Source organism: Thunnus thynnus, chromosome 3 (assembly GCF_963924715.1).
Source record: "Thunnus thynnus chromosome 3, fThuThy2.1, whole genome shotgun sequence".
Taxonomy (NCBI): domain Eukaryota; kingdom Metazoa; phylum Chordata; class Actinopteri; order Scombriformes; family Scombridae; genus Thunnus; species Thunnus thynnus.
This window is the reverse complement of record NC_089519.1, coordinates 8,098,072-8,120,304: the sequence shown is the minus strand read 5'-3', so window position 1 is coordinate 8,120,304 and position 22,233 is coordinate 8,098,072. Positions and strand designations below refer to the sequence as shown.

The 22,233-nt window shown below is 42.6% G+C and overlaps 2 protein-coding genes across 4 annotated transcripts in view; one reads left to right on the top strand and one right to left on the bottom strand.

Moving 5' to 3' along the window:
- The first annotated feature begins 488 nt into the window (after positions 1-488).
- Positions 489-13,401, top strand: tmc6b (transmembrane channel-like 6b). Of its 2 annotated transcripts, none has more exons than XM_067583830.1 (21): positions 489-584; positions 3,641-3,823; positions 4,593-4,723; positions 5,115-5,282; positions 6,102-6,257; positions 6,363-6,471; positions 6,564-6,648; positions 8,391-8,648; positions 8,925-9,139; positions 9,272-9,416; positions 9,636-9,791; positions 9,987-10,165; positions 10,261-10,351; positions 10,493-10,590; positions 10,714-10,809; positions 10,891-10,966; positions 11,716-11,849; positions 11,962-12,138; positions 12,297-12,375; positions 12,533-12,619; positions 12,711-13,401. In XM_067583830.1, exons 2-21 carry the CDS (start codon positions 3,768-3,770, stop codon positions 12,723-12,725), a joined length of 2,511 nt encoding a protein of 836 aa, XP_067439931.1. In that variant the 5' UTR covers positions 489-584; positions 3,641-3,767; the 3' UTR covers positions 12,726-13,401. The 2 variants fall into 2 exon arrangements, with proteins under 2 accessions (XP_067439931.1, XP_067439939.1); XM_067583838.1 differs by lacking the exon at positions 489-584 and adding an exon at positions 604-3,529.
- The window catches only part of notum1b (notum, palmitoleoyl-protein carboxylesterase b), a 12,662-nt gene continuing 3,620 nt past the window's right edge, over positions 13,192-22,233 (bottom strand). Inside the window, exons 1-11 of one of the 2 annotated variants that reach the window (XM_067583867.1) lie at positions 20,511-21,397; positions 18,996-19,048; positions 18,793-18,888; positions 18,178-18,238; positions 17,255-17,313; positions 16,533-16,635; positions 16,250-16,441; positions 16,063-16,160; positions 15,811-15,958; positions 15,667-15,714; positions 13,192-14,667 (exon numbers count right to left, since the gene is read on the bottom strand). In XM_067583867.1, the coding sequence (XP_067439968.1) occupies positions 14,316-14,667; positions 15,667-15,714; positions 15,811-15,958; positions 16,063-16,160; positions 16,250-16,441; positions 16,533-16,635; positions 17,255-17,313; positions 18,178-18,238; positions 18,793-18,888; positions 18,996-19,048; positions 20,511-20,878 (1,578 nt within the window). In that variant the 5' untranslated portion in view covers positions 20,879-21,397 and the 3' untranslated portion in view covers positions 13,192-14,315. Of the gene's footprint in view, positions 14,668-15,666; positions 15,715-15,810; positions 15,959-16,062; positions 16,161-16,249; positions 16,442-16,532; positions 16,636-17,254; positions 17,314-18,177; positions 18,239-18,792; positions 18,889-18,995; positions 19,049-20,510; positions 21,398-22,233 lie in introns of those variants that run through there. The other variant, XM_067583868.1, reaches the window with a different exon arrangement.

The window sequence follows — 22,233 nt, the reverse complement described above, 5'->3', positions numbered from 1 at the left end:
GCAGGTGAGTTCAGAGGAAAGGGCCAAGAGACTTGAAAATCATCAACACTTTTGACGTCACAGGTAAGATTTTATATTACCTCTGCACCGTCTATCTTCATCAGATTCAATATCTAGTCTATATACAGATTTTTTTTCTCAACCTGAGTCTGCAATTATTCTTTCTGTTAGTCTGTTGTTTGCCAATTTATTGAAAAACTGGCCGGTTAATCGTTTTATTCAGACCATCTTTGTATGTCTTTTGCATTGTCCGAAAAAGCAAACATTGGGACACTAGGACTAAACCATGAGTCGAATCTCTTTGAGGGGTCAACCATACGTTACTTCGTTGACGGTGAAGGATCCTATCGATGAATAGATTCAGATATTTGAGGACAACGACAAAGGATAAGACCTTAACTGGTAATTTCTTATGTGACGGAAAGCCTAGCTCTCGGTTTTACTGTTGTATTTTGGGAGAAGTAAAAACACAACACCCCTCCAGGACAATGGTTTCTCCCCCCTCTCCGGGTTGCTGTTGCGGACTATTTTGACTGACATACTGTTGAACACCGACCCGACTGGTTAATCAAGTCATAGACCGGGTGAGTGAACCATGACTGCTTGCTTTTATTAGATATTGTCCTGGCTTTGCTAAAACTAGGTCATTCTAGTTTTATAAACCAGCAGATTTGTTGTCACCTGTAAAGTAAACTTGTCAAACTTCATGAAACTCATTGGCAGGTTGACAAGCTCGCAGCCTGCCGTTAGCCGTTAGTCGTCTCTATTTCAACCGTTAGTTAACGTTTAAACTAATGGATAACAGAGGAGCTGGTGTTTTTAAGAGTGATAAAAATGTATGAGTTAGCTCCCTTGTCGCTCAGAGATGTGAGCTTGTTCAGCAGAAAAGCCTGCAGAAGTGATTACAGATTCACAGTCTCGGGTGAATGAGCTTTTGTCGTCAATTGGGCAACGGCTGGGTGGTTTGTTGTGATAAGAGTCTTTACTCTGCTTTGTTACATGTCAGGATGTTTAGGAGCTTGGATAGACAGGCAGACAGAAAGATAGATTTTTGCCACATCAGTGTTTAGACCTCTGGAGTTTCCAGTGTCTATGATCTCGCCAACAGTGAACCTATAATTTCGTGTCCTTTTTCTGAATGAAGGCAGAGACTTGCTGTTCTTGGCCTAGGAGTGTAATAACAGTGTACTTCTGCATGTAGTGAACAGATTTGTGCATCCACATTTTCCCTTTTCCCTTCTTCTTCTTCGTCTTCTCCCCAGTTTACAGTCTGCTCCTTTATTCCTCTCTGTTCTGTTTCTTGTCACCCCACCTTTCCTGAAGCAAACTGTGATGCCTAACTCACAACATGAGGGTATTGTAATACAAGTCTCCCTGCTGCCAAACAAAGTTTACTGTAGCTTTGTGCCTCCCTCTGTTGCTTTTTCTCACTGCTCCGGGAACTTGCCATGCAGTTGTTGAGATCTGTCAGGGTGGACAGATTCCTTTACATTGCTTCCTTCCCTTCACCCTCACGCGTCTGCTGATAACAGCCTACTGTTCTCTATTTTTTCCTCTGGAAAACGCCTACCCACTTATGTGATTCAAGCAGTGTCTTCATTTGTGGACAGTGACTTCACTTCTGTGACTAAGATTAGACTTGCCACTCCATTGTGATGTTGCATACAACTTATTATCTTTTTTGAAACATTCTCTAATGAACTTGTTACCCATCTTAAGGGTAGAAAACAATCTGCATTCTGTTATCTCTTGCTTTGTTTTCCAAGACTCTTTTATTTGGCAGCCGTGCAGCTCAACCCTGACCCCCTGTCAGGCTGTGTCGAGTTTGTCCCACTCCAACATCCTGCCCTGTCCCGGAGGGCTGCTTCAATATTAGTAATCATATAAACACCCAGCAAGACTGAAAGCTCGCTTTCGTATAGAGAACGACCTGGGATTATGCAGTGTTGTGTAAAGCCTTTGTTTTTTTTTCTCTATGCCCTGCAGGATTGAGAAACAGACAGAATCAAAGTCACACAAAAAGAGATTAATGGAAAGGAACATATAGAATAGGAAATGGACATTTAAGGAAAGTGTAATATGATCCTGGAAGTTCAGTTCATGGGAAAAGTATGTTTGAGAGTGAAGAAAACAGAGTAGATGTTCGCAGTCGATTTTCATTACAGGTCCTGAAGAGAACAAGGTCAAAAGAGGGTTTAAAATTGATGGTGGTATACTGGCATTTTTGAGCCATTTAGTCATTTAGGGTGTGTTGACTGATATTCAGAGCTGCACCGTGCTTCATCTATGCTGTTGATATAATATTTACAAAGGAAGAGAAATAGAAAGTACTCCACCCTGTGAAAAACATTTGGTTTGTGCGCGCATGTATGTTGTTAATCAGTCAGTACTCTTCAAACACACCCAGAACCCCACTTGATATGGTGGATGCCATATGTTACTGGTGTAGGAGCTTCTTACTGGAAAGCGAACCTCAAAGCTTGGTAGTGGTTAAGTAATTGCTCAGTTTAAGGGGAATTTTGCAGCTTTTCTTACTTAACCAGAATGAGACAAACTTGTATGCCTAAACTTGTATGGACCAATCATTACAGCTCTTGTGTTCACGTGAACATACAAAACCCTAAAAGTCACATTAGCACTTGGAAGTACTGTTTCTGCTCTGGGTCAATGTAAACAGGAAATAGAGCTGAAGTCGGCTGCCATGTGATCAAATAGACATCCAGTAATTGAGGTGAAGAGGATGTGCTCACCTTTCACCATACTTTCAGATAGGCCTGAGTCCTAAAACAATATTGTCATGCTAAATACTTCATTAATTTAGTGTCAAATTTTGTAGTGCACCGCACCTCCTGACTGAGAGGTGTATGGGTATGTTTGCAGGTCATCTGTGATGGCCAAAGCCAAAGCAGAATTTAAAGCTGTTTTGTGTTTCTGCTCCGCTCCGTCAAGACTTGGATAAATCTAGGAAAGCGTTTTTATTGGTCCCTAATGAATATCTGGATTTGATTTCCTTCAATCCCAAACACTCCTCTAATGTTTTGTTTTACAACCTCTGTGATCATGTTTTAAATCAGCAGGACAAATCCTCTCCGGATCTTTTATGAAAGTTTATAGAAGATGTAAAACATACTGTAGGACAGATTTTTGGATGGAAGTGTAGGACTTAAAAATGCCAACAAACACACAGGAACCAACACGCTTCCTCCAAACCTACGATATGACACACTCTGACTGTGAACTCTAACAATGCATCATTCTGTGTCTGGGCATTAATATTCATTTCATCGGTGACACTGCGCCATCTGACTGACCACGGGCTTCAACACAAGCGGCGCCACAATGGAGCTCTCATGAGTGTGGACAAAATGACGTAATCCCTCATGACAAGTCAGCCTCATGAGAGATTTGTCACCTCACTGATTGTTGAAGGGCTTTGAATGGCACGCGTAACATTTTAAACACAGGCCTCTAGGTTTGATTCTCCACTCAGCGGTTAAAAATGTGAGCAGGACGAGTAGCAACATGATGAGTGAGTTCAAATTCCAAGGAAGTCTGTCGGTATTCCTTCCTTCACCTACCTCTAACTCACTCATTGCACTGCCCCCCCCTCCTCCCCCCTCCTTTTCTCCTCCTCTCTCAGGTAGACCAGTAAACACCATGGTGGGAGTGGAGCGCAGGTCTGAGCAAGGGAGGGTGTGATCCCTGTGCGATTGGTCGACACAGACACAAACGACCGGACAGATCGGAAAGATCAGAGGAGGAGAAGAATGGCACGAAATGTTAACTTTGACCTGAGCCACCCCCTCATGGAAGCCGGACTGGAGTGAGTGTTAGAGAATTTTTTTTTTTGTCTTTTCACGTTCCTTTTGTTTTCTGTTAGGTTTGCCGTTTGAAGCGTTACTCGATGTGAATGGCGTGAGAGTAACAGGGAGTTGGAGGAAAATAAGGAACAGAGATGACAGGATCAGCTGGGCTCTTTGTTGTCTTGTTAGACACTAAATGGGAAGGCAGAATGTCCCAGAGCTTTCATTTATGTTTTGTTTTTTTTAAAACCAACCTCCACTCCACTGTCTCACTGAAACGATATCTAGATATCATATCATTTGGTTGAAAACGTGTGTGTGTGTGTGTGGTGTGTGTGTGCGTATACTTTCTGTCTCTGTGACAGTTTCCATTTCAAACAGCTCAGACCTGACCTGGCTTCTGTGTGGCCCTCTTCCTGTGCTATTTGTGTAAACGTACTAAGTGAGAGGGAACTGCACTTGCTGTATTTTCTCATGTTTTTTTTGTTTTATTTTTCTTTTACTTTAAAACAAAAACAGCCAGTCCACTTGGCTTTGACCTACAGTACATCTAGATCATGCGGTCCCCAGAGAGTCTTCTTTGGGCTGTTTAATTGCAGTTCCTCTCCGGGAGTGCTTGTGCATGAGTCAGACGGTCATCACATTTTATCTGGAGTCTTTTGAGTGGTCAGCAGCCCTTTAAGCATCCTGGATTCAAAGTGTGTCTCTGAGCCTGTGTTTCTTAGCCTTTATCTCTCTCTTTCCTGTTTTTGCATGTGTTCTCATATCCATGTGTCCCTCTGTTGTCAGGAGCCCGGCAGATGAGGAAGGTGTTCATGACTCGTTTAACCAGCTGATAGCCGAGCAGTCCCAGAATGGAGGACAGTCTGATGCCTACGAGCTGCAGCAGCTACAGAGAGAACTGGACGAGGAGGGTCGAGGTACAGTTTGACAAGCATGTCTGCATGTGGAAGGCTGAATCTGTACAAGAACTGGGTGACATATGAATATGATATTGATATTGTGACATAGATTAGATATCATTTGACATTTGGAGATTGTAATATTTTCATATAGTTTAAGTGTCATTTCCTGATCTTAAAGATTATACTACAGTTACTGAAAGTGATTCACTTTTCTCAAGTGTTCTAGCTGAGTGAATGTCCACATTACTGGTATTACTAATAAAAAATATGTATCATTAAAGCACAATTGATCATCCCCCAAAATGTCAAATAAATATTGAGGTTAAAAAATATCATCATCATTTATTTTCTCTGTCTTTTCCAGCTGTGGCAATATTTTTCATTTTGTGTGTTTTTTTTCCCCCAGATAACGTGGCCTACTTGTCCAGCCCCGGGCAAGAGTTCAGGGGAAGTAGGCAGCAGGGAAGGGAAGTGGATTGGATGGATGATGAAAGACAGATAGACCCCCTTGTGGGTGAACGATGGTCCTCAGCCACCATGAAGATCCTTTCCTCCATGCCCAGCCGCACCATCGGTAGGTCCTGCAGAAAGCCAGTAGAGATGATACTGATGCATACAGAGAGATCATTTTAGTTTTGGTGGGTTTCACCACGTTGTGGACAGCTGCTCTCAACTTCTGCTTGCCATCTTGTGGTTATAGGAGTTACTGTATGTGCATTTGATACTGTATATAGTAACAGGCTTAACCAACAAAGTAACGAACTGTGTTACCACAGATACCATCAGGAGGAACTAACTAGGCTGTACTGGTGCTGCGCTGCACACGTTGAGCCCCAAAAGATAAAAACAGAATCAGTTGAGCAGAGTTTCATGGGGAAGCAGTTTGTCTGTCATCTTCCTGTCAGTCTGTGGCGAGTCAGGTGCTTCAGCGTGAATATGGCTCGATAGCTGATTTTAGCTGTGAAACATGGTACATCTGTTGGTTTGACTATCAACATTGGAAACAGAAGTGGTATATAACCGTTTATCTTTCAGTACTTCCCCTCTGAAAACAGTCATATAGAGTAATTAAAACCACAACATCCCTGATTTGAGTCTAGACAGAGACATTTGAGTCATCTCTCCCTCTCCCTCATTTCATAGTCATTTATCTCTACTATATGTGATAAAGGCTTATTTAGATTTTAGTGTTGATGGATGCTGAGAATTTTTTTTGTCATGAGATGGTTATTTTGCTCATAACTATGCAAAGAACAGAGATAGAGATGATATATCCTGAAGCCATGTGTGTAGTACTCAGTTAAACTTTGTTTCTGGAGAATTGTTCAGTGCTGACAGAGAATCTTTGTACATGGTGCTGATCCCTTCTCTGACCAGTCTGCTCCTCTCCCAGGCCGCAACAGGGGAGCTATCATCTCTCAATACTACAACAGAACCATGCAGCTTCGGAGACGCAGGCAGAGCAGACCCACCATCCCACACTTAGATCGCTCTGCCAGACCGAGCATACGAGGTTACGGCATGGAGGGAGACACCACTGACGCAGATGGTGAGGACAGTGACATGCGCAGTTAGACAGTGTTGACGCTAGGATAAAAATCTGTGTCTGACAAATTCGTAATGTAAGCAAAGTTGTCCCCTCTGTGTGGTATAGTGGATAAAAGGGAACGTCTGGTGAACAACCTGCAGAATCTGTCAGTGAGCGACAGGGTCAGGATGCTCCGAGCGATGCCTCTCAGCGTGGCTGAGAAGCGTGAACTCAGGTACATGTGGTCCTTGATCTAATTGTTCCTACTGAGATAACTTCTATTTTGTATGTATCAGTCTGATTTTCTCTCTATCTGTCTGTCAACAGGACATCAGCATTACACAAGGAGAGACGCACGCAGTCTGGGAGTCAGATCCCCTGTTGCAGTCAACTCAAGTATTACATCATCATTGTGAGTCACTTGCTCAACCAGGAACTGCTTCCTTTTTTCTTCCTGCATTTATTTTTTTCGCTCCCTGACAGGGTATGTAGACTGAACCAATTTGTATTTTCAGTGACCCCTTCATGAATCAAGCAGACAGGAAGTTTATTCAGCAATTGTTACTTATTGAGTTCAGTCCGCTCCACACATCAAAGCTTAAAAATCACACCTAAGCTCGTCTGCCTGTTTTACACCCTTCTCTTTGTGATTGAAAAAGATCTAATAAAGGAAATCAATGAGAAACCGCAGCTGTTACCGCATTTCACCTCATCAGTGTACTTTATGAAAATGTTAAAGTCCCCTCAGTCAAATGTGTTTTTCTTTTTGTTTCTTCAGTTGGATGTTTGAGCTTCACTGCGTAGGACGATGTTTGTGCAGAGTTTGACACTAGAAACTGTTTTCGCATTCATCGGCCGAAACTGGAAAGTTCCTCTGTACTCACATGAAATCTGATTTTAAGGCGTGTATCTTATGTGATAACTATCACAACTATTTTGGAGCCAGTCACGGTCCAGTAAACAACTTACCCAAGTGTGATGTGGAAACGTGAAGCTAGCTGTGCACTGAGAATAGACTTTATACTGAAAATAAATATGCAAATCTTTTTTTTCCAAAAGTTCATACAAATAATTATTCAAAGCAGAGTATTTATAAACATGTCTGGTGGAGATTTTTAAGGGGTGTTGCAACAACTGTTTTTCTGAAGGGCCTCTATGCACTGAAGTGTAACTGCAGCTCATAAAATGAAGTATGAGTAAATTGGTTTTAGGTAAGTTAATGAGGAAGGATGAGAACATTTTATTCTCAGTGCTTGCTAACTAGCACTAAAGTGAATCTAACTTCATCTTGACTAATTGTTCATTTTACTTTTGCAGTTTTGGCATGTAAAATGGGTCTTTTGGAGGTGTAGAGTCAGTGAATCTAGTGACAGAGATGCTCACAGCTTTTTATAGTGCAATCTGGGAATTTTCCATGGATCAAAATTTCCAGTGCACTGAAGTGATTTTGGCACTAGCAACGCTTTAAAATGGCTATGAAAATGGCTGACGTCTTGAGGAATTCATGACCTACTGAACTAGGCGGCAGTTTGAGAAACGCCCTAAATCCTGGATAAACATTAGCGATATATTGATAGTAGTATAATAATGTATAATTAGTTTACACTCACAACTACATTTGATGTACAGTGAGTCATTTATTGAGCTCTAAGGTTTACCCTTTGTACACACTAGTCTTTATGGCCAGTATTACAGTACATGTAATAATTACATCATCTGTCTAAACATAATGTCCTTATAGTTATGCCTGATTCAAGAGGATTGAATGTTTACTCAAAAGATATTTGAATTAATATCAGTTCACACAGGAACACCCACATGCATAAAAAGCCAAAACACATTCTCCTCTAAGGCTGTAATTGGGTGTCAGTGGGTATTTCCTGTAGGTGTTGTAATCCCTCTGTTGCCCAGGCATAAATGCCCCTCTGAGCATGAGTCACATTATCAGGCTCACAAAAACTAAACAACAAACACATGTGGATGCTTGTGCCTGGAATTATACCGGTGCATTGTGAGTCATGTTCAGTAGGATGTGGATTTTTTTTCTGTATCACAATTAGTTTTTTCTTAATTAACATTATATAATGCAGTATCAAAAAAATAAGTGATTGCAGTGATTTATTCCCCCCCTGTTCACACACTTTCTCCTCTCAGGCTTTGAGACAGAGCTGGTACAGCTGGCTGTCCTTCCTGCACTCCCTCCAGCTGTGGCAAGTGGCACTGAAGAGAGTGAGCGGGCGTTTCGGCACCGGAGTCCTCTCCTACTTCCTGTTCCTTCAGACCTTGCTCTTCTTCAACGTCTTCCTGTTCCTGGTGACGGGCGCGTTTATGGTGCTTCCTCAGGCAGTGCACCCTCCAGCGCTGCCAGCAGGGAGACGCTCCTTCTCTGGACTGGAGCTCCTCACTGGAGCGGTAAGCTGTGCGCTTTGGTAACATGTTATTACAACATCTCCCAAATGCTATGAGAAGAAGAAAACCCTCACCACATCCTCCAGAAGCTTTAGAACTGTATGATGAATTCCCAGCAACAAAAACATCTTTAAACAGCTGGAATTAAGTCTCATAACAGTCATATTTTCTTGTTTGTTGTCAACACTATGATTAACGGTCGACATGAATCAACAAACACGTTGCAGAAAGGTAAAACTGGAAGCTAAATTGACTATTTTCCATCTTTTTCTGCCTCAGGGCTATTTCTCAGACACAGTGATGTATTATGGGTACTACTGTAACTACACACTGCATAAGAGCTGCAGGGACGATGATGGAGGGAAGAATGTCTCCGTGACCAACGGAACCAATCTGGACTGCGTGTCGAAGTCTCTTACGTACAACATGCCGATTGCATACTTCTTCACCATAGGAGTGGCCTTCTTCATCACATGTATCATCCTCGTGTACAGGTATCTGAACACAAACTATACCAACATAACAGTCTTTTTTTTTAATGTAATAATATCTGCTCTAGGCTTGCTTCATCCTCAGGCTCTGTTTCTGTATTCTGATGCATGTTTTTACACACAATCTCCCGACAGCATGTCAAAGTCGTTTGGTCAGAGCTTCCGAATCGGCAAATCTCACAGCATCCTGGCCATGAAGGTCTTCTGCTGCTGGGACTTCAGGGTCCTCAAAAAAACCTCTGTCGAGCTCATGTCTGACAATATCTACATCCAGCTCAAGGTAGGCTGAAACACAAACACACTCACACACACATTCTTGAGATAGCGTAAACACCTCCTCCCTCTCTTTGTCTCCCTCTCTGTCACATAATTGGCAGGCAAGAATGTGATGATCTAATACATTCTTCTCCCTCTGTATCCCCTTTTCTTTGTCCTTCCCTCACAATATCCATCCTTTCTCCCTCATGTCATCTCTCTTTCTGTTCTCTTCCCTGTGCAGGAGCTGCTAGCAGAGGTGAGTCATAAACAGGTCAAGAACACCATGTGCCAGAAGCTGTGGAGACTGACGGTCCATGGCCTGGCCTGGACTATCTGCATAGCAAGCACCACCGCCTGTGCGGCCGGCATTTACTACTTCTCTGATTATATGCACAAGGTGAGGCGGGGTGGGTTCAGGGTCCAAAGTAAACACTCACTAAGCATCGAACACTTGTAAATGTTTCAGGTGGATAAGTTAAGAGGGTCACCTTCAGGCTGCATTTGTTGTCTTTTCTTATACAGACTTACTAGTCTTATTTTTTCTTACAGCAGCCATTCATATACAGTATGTCTCTGCTGTTTCTCCCCACAGAACCTCCAGCAAAGTTCTCGTAATGCCTCCCAGGACCCCTTGTTGAACGAGGCCAGCCTGCTGGCTCTCCCTGTGGTGGTGTCCCTCATCAACCTGCTGCTGCCCGGCCTGTTCAACCTCGCGGCCTGGATGGAGGAGTATGACTCACCTTCTGTACGCACATATGTCGCCATTGGCAGGTATGAGCAGGGGAGCTGCAGGTTGCAAGTTCATAAAGAGTTAAAGAAAGTGCAGAAGAACTGATGGATTTGGTTGCTTCCCTGTTGTTTTCTAGAAACTTGATGTTGAAAGTGAGCATCCTCGGAGTCCTCTGCTACCACTGGCTGGGTCGAGTGGCTACTGACCCAGGAAGTATTGGCCTCAAGGTAACATAAATGATGAGATATTGTTTTCTATTCCTAACTTCAGGACTTTGGTTCTGTCAGAGAAGACACATTTTACGCACAGAAATATTTTTCTAATCTTTATAATGTGACTTGTGTCTGTTTTGAATATTTTGTCTCCAGTGCTGGGAGAGTTTTGTTGGCCAGGAGCTTTATCGCTTCCTACTGATGGACTTCATCTTCACTCTACTGGACACCTTGTTTGGAGAGTTTCTTTGGAGGTGGGTCATTCATAAATAAGTCCTTGGTAATTCTGTAGCTCCTGTTATTTTTTGCTCTATTTCTTTGTCAGTTTCTTTTCTGTATCACCGTTTTGATCTAATTTCTCCTCCTTCTGTCTGCAGGTTGTTTTCTGAGAAGGTGCTGAAGAGAAGGAGGAACCCAGTGTTTGATATCGCAAGGAATGTCCTGGAACTCATCTATGGACAAACATTGGCCTGGTACAGAACTTCCTGTTTAGATGTACATGCAAACATGTCAAGTTGTTTCTTGGTAATGACAATGAACTTTGTGTTTTTCAGGTTGGGTGTTCTTTTCACTCCTCTCCTGCCTGCTGTGCAGATTCTCAAACTGCTGTTGCTCTTTTATATAAAGAAGGTACTGTAGCCTCTTCCTGCAGAACTGAACCACATAAATCTCCAGACTACGTCATCATTGCTTCCTGTGACAGTAGCTACTTTTCACTAGACAAATGCTATTGTTTCTTAAAATGGCACAATCACACAAATCATGTTGAGATAATCCACTGGTATGCATCTGTTTATCAAAGAGGTGATAAAAAGATGGTGAATCAGATTCTCTAATTAAAATCACAACAGTCATCTTAACTAAATCAATATTGTTTTTTCAGTGGCAGGCAGTGAAACATGCAGCACATGTTCAGTTTTTACTCTCTCTGTCCCTCTTTCATGATTTTCTCCATGTTTATTTACATACTTTATCTGCATTTTCCTGGAAAGTGAAATGCAAAATCTTTAAATAGAAACGTTGAAATTGAATTGAAATGCTCAAAATAAAAACTTGAGCTCAAGACAATTCATTTTGTACAAATTCAGTAAGACACATTTTTGTCACCTTTTGACACTGCATGTTTACATGTGTGCACACTGTCTGTAAAGCAGATAAGTCTGTACTGCAACCACACAGTATGTGTTGTATACACTGTGTACTGCGTGTATCTGGGCTGATGAGCGAAGTATTTTTCATGTAACAAATGTCTGATGTCACGCCTGCTAAATGCTATCATATGTTGCCAGTTTGACTTTCTCTCTCTTGTTCTGGAGCATCTGATAGTTGGTATGGAAGTTTTGACCTCTGACCCCGGCCTGTGTTTTTTCCCCCCACAGAGCAGCGTGATGATGAACTGTCAAGCTCCAAGGAAGCCGTACAGAGTCAGCCAGATGACGACCATCTTCATCACTCTCCTCTGCTTCCCCTCCTTCCTCGGTGCCTCCGTGTCTGTCACATACACCATGTGGAGGTACACACACACACACACAGTTGTGTTTGATTTTTGTTGATTTTGAGTTTTCCTCAAAGACATTCGCACACACAGTCTGACTGTCTGCCTGTTTTCTGTCGTCTGTCCTCAGCATCACACCCTCCTCATCGTGCGGTCCATTCCGCGAACTCAAAACCATGTTTCAGGCGGGGAAGCGCTGGGTGGAAGAACTGGAAAAAGATAACCCCAACCTGTCCCTGCTGGCCAGGGCTCACTCCTATCTGGTGGAAAATCCTTTCTTCCTGTTTGTAGGAGCGGGCATCTTTCTGTGAGTCACACACACACACACACACACACACACACACACTAACTTCTACCAGCTCTGTGTAGAGATGCTAATTAATACATGATCAAACTGCATTATTGTTGAGATCAGTGTTGTTTGGTTGTATTTATTTGATGGACTCTGTCTTTTCTTTCCATCAGGATCGTCATCTACTTCCACAGTCAGGTGGTGGACGGTCAAAGGAAGATCATCAGCTTACTGCAGGAGCAGATAGAAAATGTAAGCAAATCTTTCTACTGATAAATTTAACCATGAATCAGACTGAAATGTTCTCAAGTGAATAGAATTTCTGTTCTTTCTTTGCTGATGTTTCTTGTGTAAATTTGTCACCATCTCTGCCTCTTCCTCACTTCCCTCTTTATCTCTGCCTGCTCAGGAGGGAGAGGATAAGAAGTTTCTCATAACTCGTCTGCAGTCCATCCACGAGCAGAAACGAACCCCCGCTCGACGATTCACAAGTCAGGTGGGTCTCTGATGCCCTGGTGCTTTTTGTCTGAAACTAAAAAAGTTTCTATACCCTGACCTCCACTTATTTCCTTTTTTTTTTTTTCTAGGACTCTGGCTGTTGAAATCATGACATGTAAATTATCTCAGTTTTCTGAGCACTGATCAGTGTCTGGAGAAATCTTTAACCAACTGGAATGATAACTTGAAAGGACTACTGTACATATGACAGAAATGCATTTGGTGAATTTTAATTTTTGGCTAGGGTTTTTATAGTAGGAGTATTTGAAGAGTGAGGAAACAAACATGGTGGCAATGTCGAGTCAAACAAAGCTGTCCACTTTATACTGTACTGTGTATAGATTCAATATCTGAACTGAAACTTTAGGAAGTTAAATGTGATAAAATGGACAGAATAAGCCAAGAAATCTTTACGCTGACGTATCCGTTTTAAAAGGATTTCAGTCATCTCTCATAGAAGCACTTTCATATTTCATACTGTGAACAAATCGTTTTTATTCTAGTTCTGGAGCAAAAGATGTAGAATATAGTTTCATTATGTGTGTGTGTGTGTGTGTGTGTATGTATGTGTTTTTTTTTTAATGATTTTAATTTTTTTTATTAATTTTATCATTGTGTCAGTATGTTAAAGGTAAACTGTGGATGATGTGAGAGTATGATAACAATGGAAATGGTCTCAGCTGTTGTTGCAGTTGTATATTGTGTACATATGTGTCCGAGTTGTTTTTAGGATGGTAACTGTATAGTCATACTTTTGTAATTAAATTATGTTTCACCACATTAGTGTGTATTTGTATTTATTAGTGCTTATATGAGGTGTGGGCGCTACTACTGCCTCAACATGGACATTAAAATAGTTGCTACAAACCCAACAGCCACAAAGACAATATGAATTTTACCATTATCATACAGTTATTTTTTGATAAACATGCAAATAAAAAGTAAAACTTATAGGGACATTGTTACAGCAGCTAATTGTATCTGACTATACGACATATAAAATATATCTTCAGTAGAAAAATAAATATACAGGTACTTTAAAGTGGCCTGAAGAATAAAGTAATAATCTTTGTACCTTTAATTAGTAAATATTACCCATTAAATAACTATTTTTCCAAATGAGAAAAAGCAGCATATTTGGTGGAAGGTTGAGACAGCAGCACCATGGATGGATTTCTGAATGTGATATTTAGATCTGACAGAAGAGAGCACCAAATCCCCACAAATCCGCGACACTCACACGGACCGGGAGGCGGTTTCGATCCAGTGCTTTCCCATCGAGACTCAGACTATTTTAGACAACCACCATGACAGTCGCAACACACACGACACAGCACATATTAACTGTACATATACACACTGACCCCAGCTGTCAGTGTCCTCACAATAATCACATATCTATATGAATGTCTGTATGTTAAACCAAGGAGCCCATATATTGTATTTAAACAGCTCAGATTCAGTTCTTCTGGCAATATTTCAAAACTCATGAGCGACCTGATAGTGTTTGAGTTCAGTTTTTCAAATGCTGAGTTAGTTTTGTTTGTTGTCGATGGAAGACGACAGTTTGACAGTTTTTTCTCATCAGAGTTCTGTCTCCATGTTCCTGTTGTCCTCCGTTAATGTTCAACACCTTCTCGTTTCTGCAGAGTGACGTACTGACACAACACACCAGCAGCGTCTAATCTGTTAACTCAGTTCCCGTTACTGAGCATGCCCAGTAGCTTCCTGGGGTCCATCCCCTGCTGCTGGGCCATCTTCTGCACGTCGAAGCCCATGTGCTTCAGGAACTGGATCACGCTCATCTCCTGACCCGTCAGCTGGTCACGGATGGTCGGGCAGGTGGGGTTACAGTGCGGCCACGGGCAGCTGTCGATCAGATGCAGAGGGCAGCCCCTCATGGGTGGGGTCTTGTGCTTTTGGTGGTTGTGGTTGCCGTGGCTACCGTTGATGGTGGTGTTGTTGTTGATGTCTTGGAGGCTGCGGTCCCAGCAGTGGAGGGCTCTGGGCAGGGAGGTGCCTTTCACCTGAATCTCCATCCAGTAGCTGCAGATAGATGACGGGGGGGCAAAGAGAGGAGGGTCAAAGGAAGAGAAGAGAGAACAGGATGAGCAGTACGGTTTATTTTAACCTGATGTATTTCCAGTAAATGTGGCCACGAGTCTTCAGGGAAATGAGCACTTGCACAAAACAATCTGCGCAAGCCTCTTCCAGCTTTCCTTATAAACTTCATTTCAGACATTTGTCTCCGAGTCTGGACAAAAATAAACACAGGAAGTAGCCACCTCTGCCAAAACAACAGTCAGGTGCCCAAACGGACAATGACACATTTTTCTTGTTGTAATCATTCCTCCTGTTCATACTGACCATTATGAGATCCTTTCATCGTGCACTTACAATATAAGTGATGGGGGACAAAATACAACCCTCCTTTTGTGCAAAAACATATGTAAAAGTTTATTTGAAGCTAACATGAGGCTTCAGCTGTCCAAATTAGTCAAATCAACTCAACATCTTTCAAAGTTTAAGTCTTTTTAGTGCCAAATTCCCTCTTTTTGTTATGATCCTTCTACTGCAGCTGAACAGAAAAACATTGTCCGTCAAATTTTTACTAAAAAGACTAACTGTGGAAGAGATTCACTTTATCTGAAGAAGTCTGACGGCCAAACTCCGTATTATCTTCAGATAAACTTTTAAACCCATTTTTACTCAAAATGCAGACTGTGGATTTGGCACCTCTCACATACATTGTAAACACATTTGAAGGAGATCTTCTAATGGTCAGTATCAACAGGAGGGATGATTACAGCGAGGAAAACCTGTTTCAATCTTCATTACGGACACTTGACTGTTGCCCAGTTGATGGGGTCAGTTGATCACAGTGGCACTACATGCTACTGTATGTAAAACATGCTGACAATCATCTGATATGTGTGTTGATTCAACAGCTGTATAGAATTATAACTGTATTAATTAATGTTTAATGGAGAGCATCTTAATGATCTTATGTTCATAGTTGTTCAAGTTGTATTTGACATTACTCACGTTCTGGTAATGAGCTCATGAGACAAGCAGGCCGGAGCAAACATCGCCCTGTCGTTAAAACAGAATCAAACAGTGAACCAAACAGTCATTGTGTTGTGCACGTGTGTGTGTGTGTGTGTGTGTGTGTGTGTGTGTCACACTTACGGTACGTCACGGAGCGTGCTCCTCAGCTCCTGTCCCAGGCTTTGTATGTACCTCCACTGGCCCTCATGCACCGGCTGTCCGGTCAGGTGGATGTTGTCCACCGTCAGCTGGGCCTCGTCGAACAGCCACTGCACCACGAACACCGGGCCTGGACAGGAGAGAGGACGTCGCGCGGGTCAGACTTTTTAATGACACACCAACCTCTTTCTTTTTTTTATCTTCTAGCCGTACAGGGTGTGCATTGTCACTCACTTTTTAACGTGGGGTAGACTTTATACCCAAAGAAACAGTTCCACTCTTCTCCCACGTGAGCCTGTCTGCAGCTTTCTGGCACCAGTCCACCCCAGTACCTGCACGACAGCGGAGCATCACCGTTTTACAAAACCCGTGCTGTTCATCCGTCCTTTAACGCCATCTTTCTTCCACCTGTCCGTCTTACCTGATGCCTCTCTTTATGGCCTCAGTGGGGGCACAGCTGATGGTATCGAGGCAGTCGGTGAATTTGTACTGCTTGTTGTCCAGGAACCATCCGGAGTCGGCCAAACCCCTGACCTGCACTCCTCTGTGGCCCTGTGACTCCAGCTGCTCTGCAACGTGGTCCACATTCAGCAGGACGCCAGTACCGCCAGCACTGGTGGGAGGAGGAAGAGTGAAATCAGAGGGTGAAACTGAAGATTTATCTTTGGTAAAATACACACATATATACAGTAGGCGACACTGACCTGCTTCCTGCCAGAAGAAGGACCTTGGCGTTGTCCAGACCTTTTGTCAGCAATTCGTTCACCACCTCCTTAATGATCAGAGACCCCATGAATGCATAGTCACCTGAGAACAAAAATTATATTTATTTATTACACAAGTCAAACCACTAACTCAATCTCAGCATTATACTACTGTTGAAAACCTGGAGAAAGGTCGTTGTTATGACACAACACAAAGGGGTTTTTAGGTGTTTATTAAGGTTTTAATGTGCTTATTATAGGATTATTAATGTAAATATATATCAGATGTTACTCAGTGGTACTCAGATGTTTCTTTATTTCTGTGGCAAAGACAATGAGGATATTAAACTTTGGCATTGTGGAATGAGTAACTGATCTTGACTTCATGGAGAAATGAAAAAAAGAAAAGAGATTTAAAGGATGAAATAATGTGGGTTGGTTTGTACTATTAAATTTTAGCTAATTGACAGGGACGCCTGTACAGCTTGTGTGTCACGCCAAGTGTCTAAAACAACCACAATATAGTAGAGTTTTCAATAAGTTAGATATGATCAGAGTTTTAGTCAATATGAGGGCAAGAGGAAAGCTGTAAGTCTTGTAACAATATACACTGTAAGTGGCCGTGTCTGTTTCAAACACTCCAGCTTCCACATGACAAAGAAAACTAAATGAAACAAAACCCTCATTCAGTGAGTCAACTATTTACACCATTCGTGTCTTACAGTTGTCTTTTTTTGGCGTGGCTCCGCTCCACACGTCACTGGAGCAGTACGGGATGAACCTGCAGGAGAAAGACATCAATACTGTCAGGATTAAGAGCAAACACACACACAAAATCTGGAAATAAATCTAAAATCAGAGGCTTTTATTTGACTTGTGTTGCTGACAGATTGGACAGTTATACAAATAGAACCCAACCGACAACAGACTGAGCACAAACAGTAAAAGTGTTCAAAGACTGAAAGCTGTCGCAGCAGGTTGGTAAGTTTGTATTGTCTGATAAAGATACTGCAGGAAGCTGTAGGAACAGAACAGGACCAGACTGAGAGTGTTGTTAGGCACTGATGATGAAGTTTCATGTAAGAAATGATGATCAATTACAAAAACAATACCAGCAGAGGCAGCCAATGTACTCATTAGATCCTACATGTACCTGAGTGAAAGTAATAACGCCTCAATGGAAAAATAACCGATTAAAAGTAAAAATACTGCATAATATGATCAGCATTTAAAATGATTGACGTGTTAACTTGTAAGAAGTGTTTCACTTTCATAAATCCAGCTGAGTGATACAGGAGTGTTGGTAGTTTGAACTCCCTATCACTGCATCATATTTTACAAAGCTCATTTTATATTTTCCATGTGAAAACTCATAGAGAAAACAGATAAGTGTAAAGATGGAAATATTTCCTTTTGACATATAGTGGTTTAAAAGTCACACTGAAAATAATCAATTACTTACATTTCAACTTTTTTTTTTACTTTACGAATACATTTCCCATTAGTTGTTTTTCCTGAGATGTAACTTTTTCGAGTGTGTGTGCACAAATTTAACCACTGGCGTACGTGGGAAGACATACAAAGCGAGGAAGAAAAACAAATAAGCGTATCAAATACAAAGAGAGGGTCAGACATGAGCTCTTACACCATGTTGGCATTCCACCAGTGAGGGTTTTCCTCTGGCTGAGGAGACAGAATCCCTGTTCCTGTGAAAAGAGAAAAGATCTAACATTTACTTGACTGTCTGAACAAATGTCCTCATCATACAGTCAGAAAAGCTTCAGTCACAGTGTAAGACAGGTTTAAAACGCCGGAGGCTACTTCACAAACCTTGATGTATAGGTGTGTGTTTACTGTGGGTGTGTGTGTGTTTCCCCTGTGGCAAAATAAGTCATTAAGTTTTCCCTGCTTTGGTCAGCAATTACTGCCGCACCGGCCACCAGTGTATACACAGAGAGGTCGGTGGAGAGAGGGAGGGACAAACAAGGGGTTCCCTGATGGCTGGGAGGAAAGAACCAGAGAGTTTGACTTTTAAGATGAATGCAAACTCAGCTAAAGAAGAAACACAAACATTTCTATGAATCTCGTTCATTCAGTGGAAGGTTTTTTTTTTTCCTACTGAGAGAAGCAAAAGCTCTGTAGGTTTGCGCGGACGTTTTTTTTGCAAAAAGCAGTACGAGCTGTGTGTGTGAAACCTCCATGTATGTCTGTGCATAAGATATAGAGTGCATGCAGAGATATGACACACACGCTTTGTTACCTGTTCTGGTCTGTGGCCACTTGGTGGAGCTCATCAGTCTCCTCATGGTCTCGTACCTGCTGTCACAGGTCTGCCTGTTGAAACAGTACCATCCACCTGACCAACACACACACACACACACACACACCAGCTTATTAATGTGTTACTTACAGTTGTGTTTTTGTTCAGCATCTTTGTTCTTTATTTCACAGCTTCTTCCTCACCTTCTAAGAACAGCAGCCACCTCTTGCTGCCTTTAGACTCCTTGATGTAGTACCTGCATGAGACCACCAAAACAGAGCACTATGAATGTATTCGTGTCTATCATGCACACACACACACACACACACACACACTCACTCACACACACAGGCTTGCACAGTAGGGATGCTACCTTTGATCCACACATGAAAGATCTGGCTCTGATCGCGCTGCTAAAAATCTCTGCAGGAGCCTGTTTGGAGGCTTTCAGAGCTCTAATCAGTTATTTAAAAAAAAAGAGGCAGAAACACACAAGTAGAGGAAACTCATCATGCTGTTGGCAGCACAAACACTCGCAGGTGTTTGACAGCTTGGGTGGCACATGGAAAGTCTCATTCACACTCACAGTGTTTTATATGCTGTAATTGGTGATTTTAATTGACCTGTTCCTAATTTGTTCTATGTTTTAACAATAAAAAAAAAGTTTTAAATGAGATGGTATATTAATCATGTCTTTTCTAAGAGTGTGCTCAGGATTTATTTGGAAAAAGTCATGTTAGTTTCCATGGACTTGCCAACAAAAGTTGAGGTTGAAGCCTTTTTATTCACCCTCAAAAAATCCTGATAGCTTCGCTGTCTCAGCTGTTAATGATACATGCATGTGTTATACTTCATCTCAATAATATAGTATAACATTTTCTACATAGATGCAATAAATGATGGTGTTCTTTGGCTGAGATCATGAGTGAATCCTTTCCTCACATCAGAAAAGAAAAAGCACTCCAGTACCATTGACTGGTAGGTGTGGGATGATTGGCACCCTAAGACTGGGGACTCTATCTTTTTGTACTTAAATATACTAAAACTGAAACCATTTATTTTCAGGTAGTTACTCATCACTTGTTGCACAGTAGCTGCTGTGGATGACACATGACAAATAATGGTTCGGGCACAAAGCTGCAGTCTTACTTAAATGCCTGTGGTAGTTTGCCTTAGTGTGTGTGTTTCAATCTATATCAGTAACCAGTAATGTACAAATCCATCTAATGGATTCACAGGGAAATCGTTATGGATCTATAATGTTTCACACGATTCTTCTATTCCCTCCGCTGTGGAAGAAAAACACACACACACCTGTTTGGCAAAATCTTGATCAGTCTAGTTTTATACTGTAAAGTTTAGATCTGACAACTTTGGTCCAGCAGATTTAAATGGACGCGTCCCTGCAGCTGATTCGATGGATGAAAAGAGTTTGGCTCTCAGGGGCGCGCACTCTCTCTCTCTCTCACTCACGTCTGGCGCTCAGCGGCAACGCGCACCGGTTCTCCCTGAGCTGGTCCTTTGATCCATTTTGGTCACATCCGGAGTGACAGGGGAAAGAAGGGCAGGGAACTAACCCTCCAGAGTAACGCAAATTGGATGTTTGCTGAAGCAGAGCGCAACTGAGCCTCTGCGCCCTGGCTCATGGATCAAATCTCTCCAAATAGACCACAAATGATAACAGAGGTCCGTTAAGTGTTGAGAAGCAGGTCACTTACCCTGCAGGTGACCCGTCATTGCAAGTCACAGATACATTCTTCAAAAAGTGCAACTTCATGTCTTGGTCCAGCTTCTGCGCAGAGCACGGATACAGTGACTGCGCCAGGTTCTTTATCTGCACCATGAAGTTGTCCATGTTTCCCTGCACGGCTGTAAAGTCTAACGGGAAGCTCTCTGCTGCTCCTTCTACCCGCTCTCTGTACGCCGGAGTCTGCTGTTGCTGTTGCTGCACCCGCCGGGTTTGCGCCCGACCGCCGCGCACTTTCCTCGCCTCCACCGGTGCGCTCATATGGATGAACAGCAGCAGCACGCAGGAGCGCAGCGCGCACAGACCGGCCGAGCTTCTCACCACACCGCGGCTCTGCATTTCTAACTATTACTGGAAAATGTCTCTCAAGTGTGTGCGAGGCTTCTGAATAAAACACAGCATATCCTAAGAGTCGTTAGAAAGGTGAAAAGTTCTTTGAAAACGGGCGCAGACTTGGAAACGATCGCTCACGCAAGGTGTGCTGAATGAACGCAGGTTATGGATCTCCATGGTGCCTTAAGAGGCTGGCACTTAGTTTAAAATTCACCTAAATGCAATCCCCACTTAATTTCAGTCATTAAATCGTTTGCAATTCATCCGGTAAAAGCGTCATTACGCGCGTAAAAATCCCTTAAGTCATTTGTTGAGGCGCAGTTTAACGGTGTGATAGACGACCTGTTGGCTCTGAGTGCAGGTCCTCATGAGCTGCGGACGACGTGGGATTTTATTTGAAGTCTCTCCCTCCTCCTCCTCCTTCTCCTCCTCCTCCCTGCCCCGTGCTTCTCACTGCCGCGGGCCAATCGTTATTATCGTTGGCTGATGCTCCGCGCGGGGCGTCGGTCTCACACCCAGAGCGCGCGTCTGCCTGGCACGCCCCCTCTCAGTCGGTTCACTCGTACACTCGGTCCCTTTGATGTTGTGTCATCATATGACCACGCTGTCTTTGAAGTGTCTGTGATTGAATACGGTGTGAGGGGGAAAGACGCAGCGGGACAGACCGCTCTGCCACAGAGAGTCACAGCGTGATGCCAACAGAAACACGTTTCCAGTTGATGCACATTCAAAAGCGCGTTTTCTTTCTCTTTGTGGCTGGTGGAGATGAATCTTGTTGAGATGAGTCTCTTCTGAGGGCGATAAAGTTACTGGAAGACACAGTTTGCCAGCTGGAAGGTCAAGCTGGATGAGTAACAACTTCACAGTGGATCCTTTTTCATCCTCATCATCACCAGGAGAAACACTTTATCATCAGCTGTAGGGCTTCCAGTGGACACTCTGGGTGGGGCATTACTTCTGGGGGTCGGCATGTATGGGTGCTACAACAGGACTTCAAATACTTGCAGGATGTTTTCAGCAGATGAATATATTGAGGAGAACCTTTTCTTCTTCTTTAGGATTTAAGCTTTTACAAAAAGTGATTTGCTGAGTTCAAGACTGCATTTTCCTGCAGTTTCATCAAATCATCTGATCATTTCTAACACATGATCTGTCTCACTATTCTTCTCCATCAGTTTGAGCCCCACCAAGTGTTCAGAACTGCTAGTTGTGAGCTTTCACTCCAAAGAGAAACTGTATTCTTAAGATTTTCCGTTCAGTGTCCACAGATGATAATTGCTTCTGGTATAACTCCTCCTTTAAACCACATTTTCTCTCTGTGGTGACGCTGACTCCTGGTTTTATTGCTGGATCTTCTGTAG

Bases quoted from the DNA above. Each gene is read 5' to 3' on its own strand.
- tmc6b (XM_067583830.1), top strand. From the start codon at position 3,768: ATGGCACGAAATGTTAACTTTGACCTGAGCCACCCCCTCATGGAAGCC. The intron at 3,824-4,592 runs GTGAGTGTTAGA...CTCTGTTGTCAG, and splicing joins CTCATGGAAGCCGGACTGGA to GAGCCCGGCAGATGAGGAAG. The intron at 10,166-10,260 runs GTATGAGCAGGG...GTTGTTTTCTAG, and splicing joins ACATATGTCGCCATTGGCAG to AAACTTGATGTTGAAAGTGA.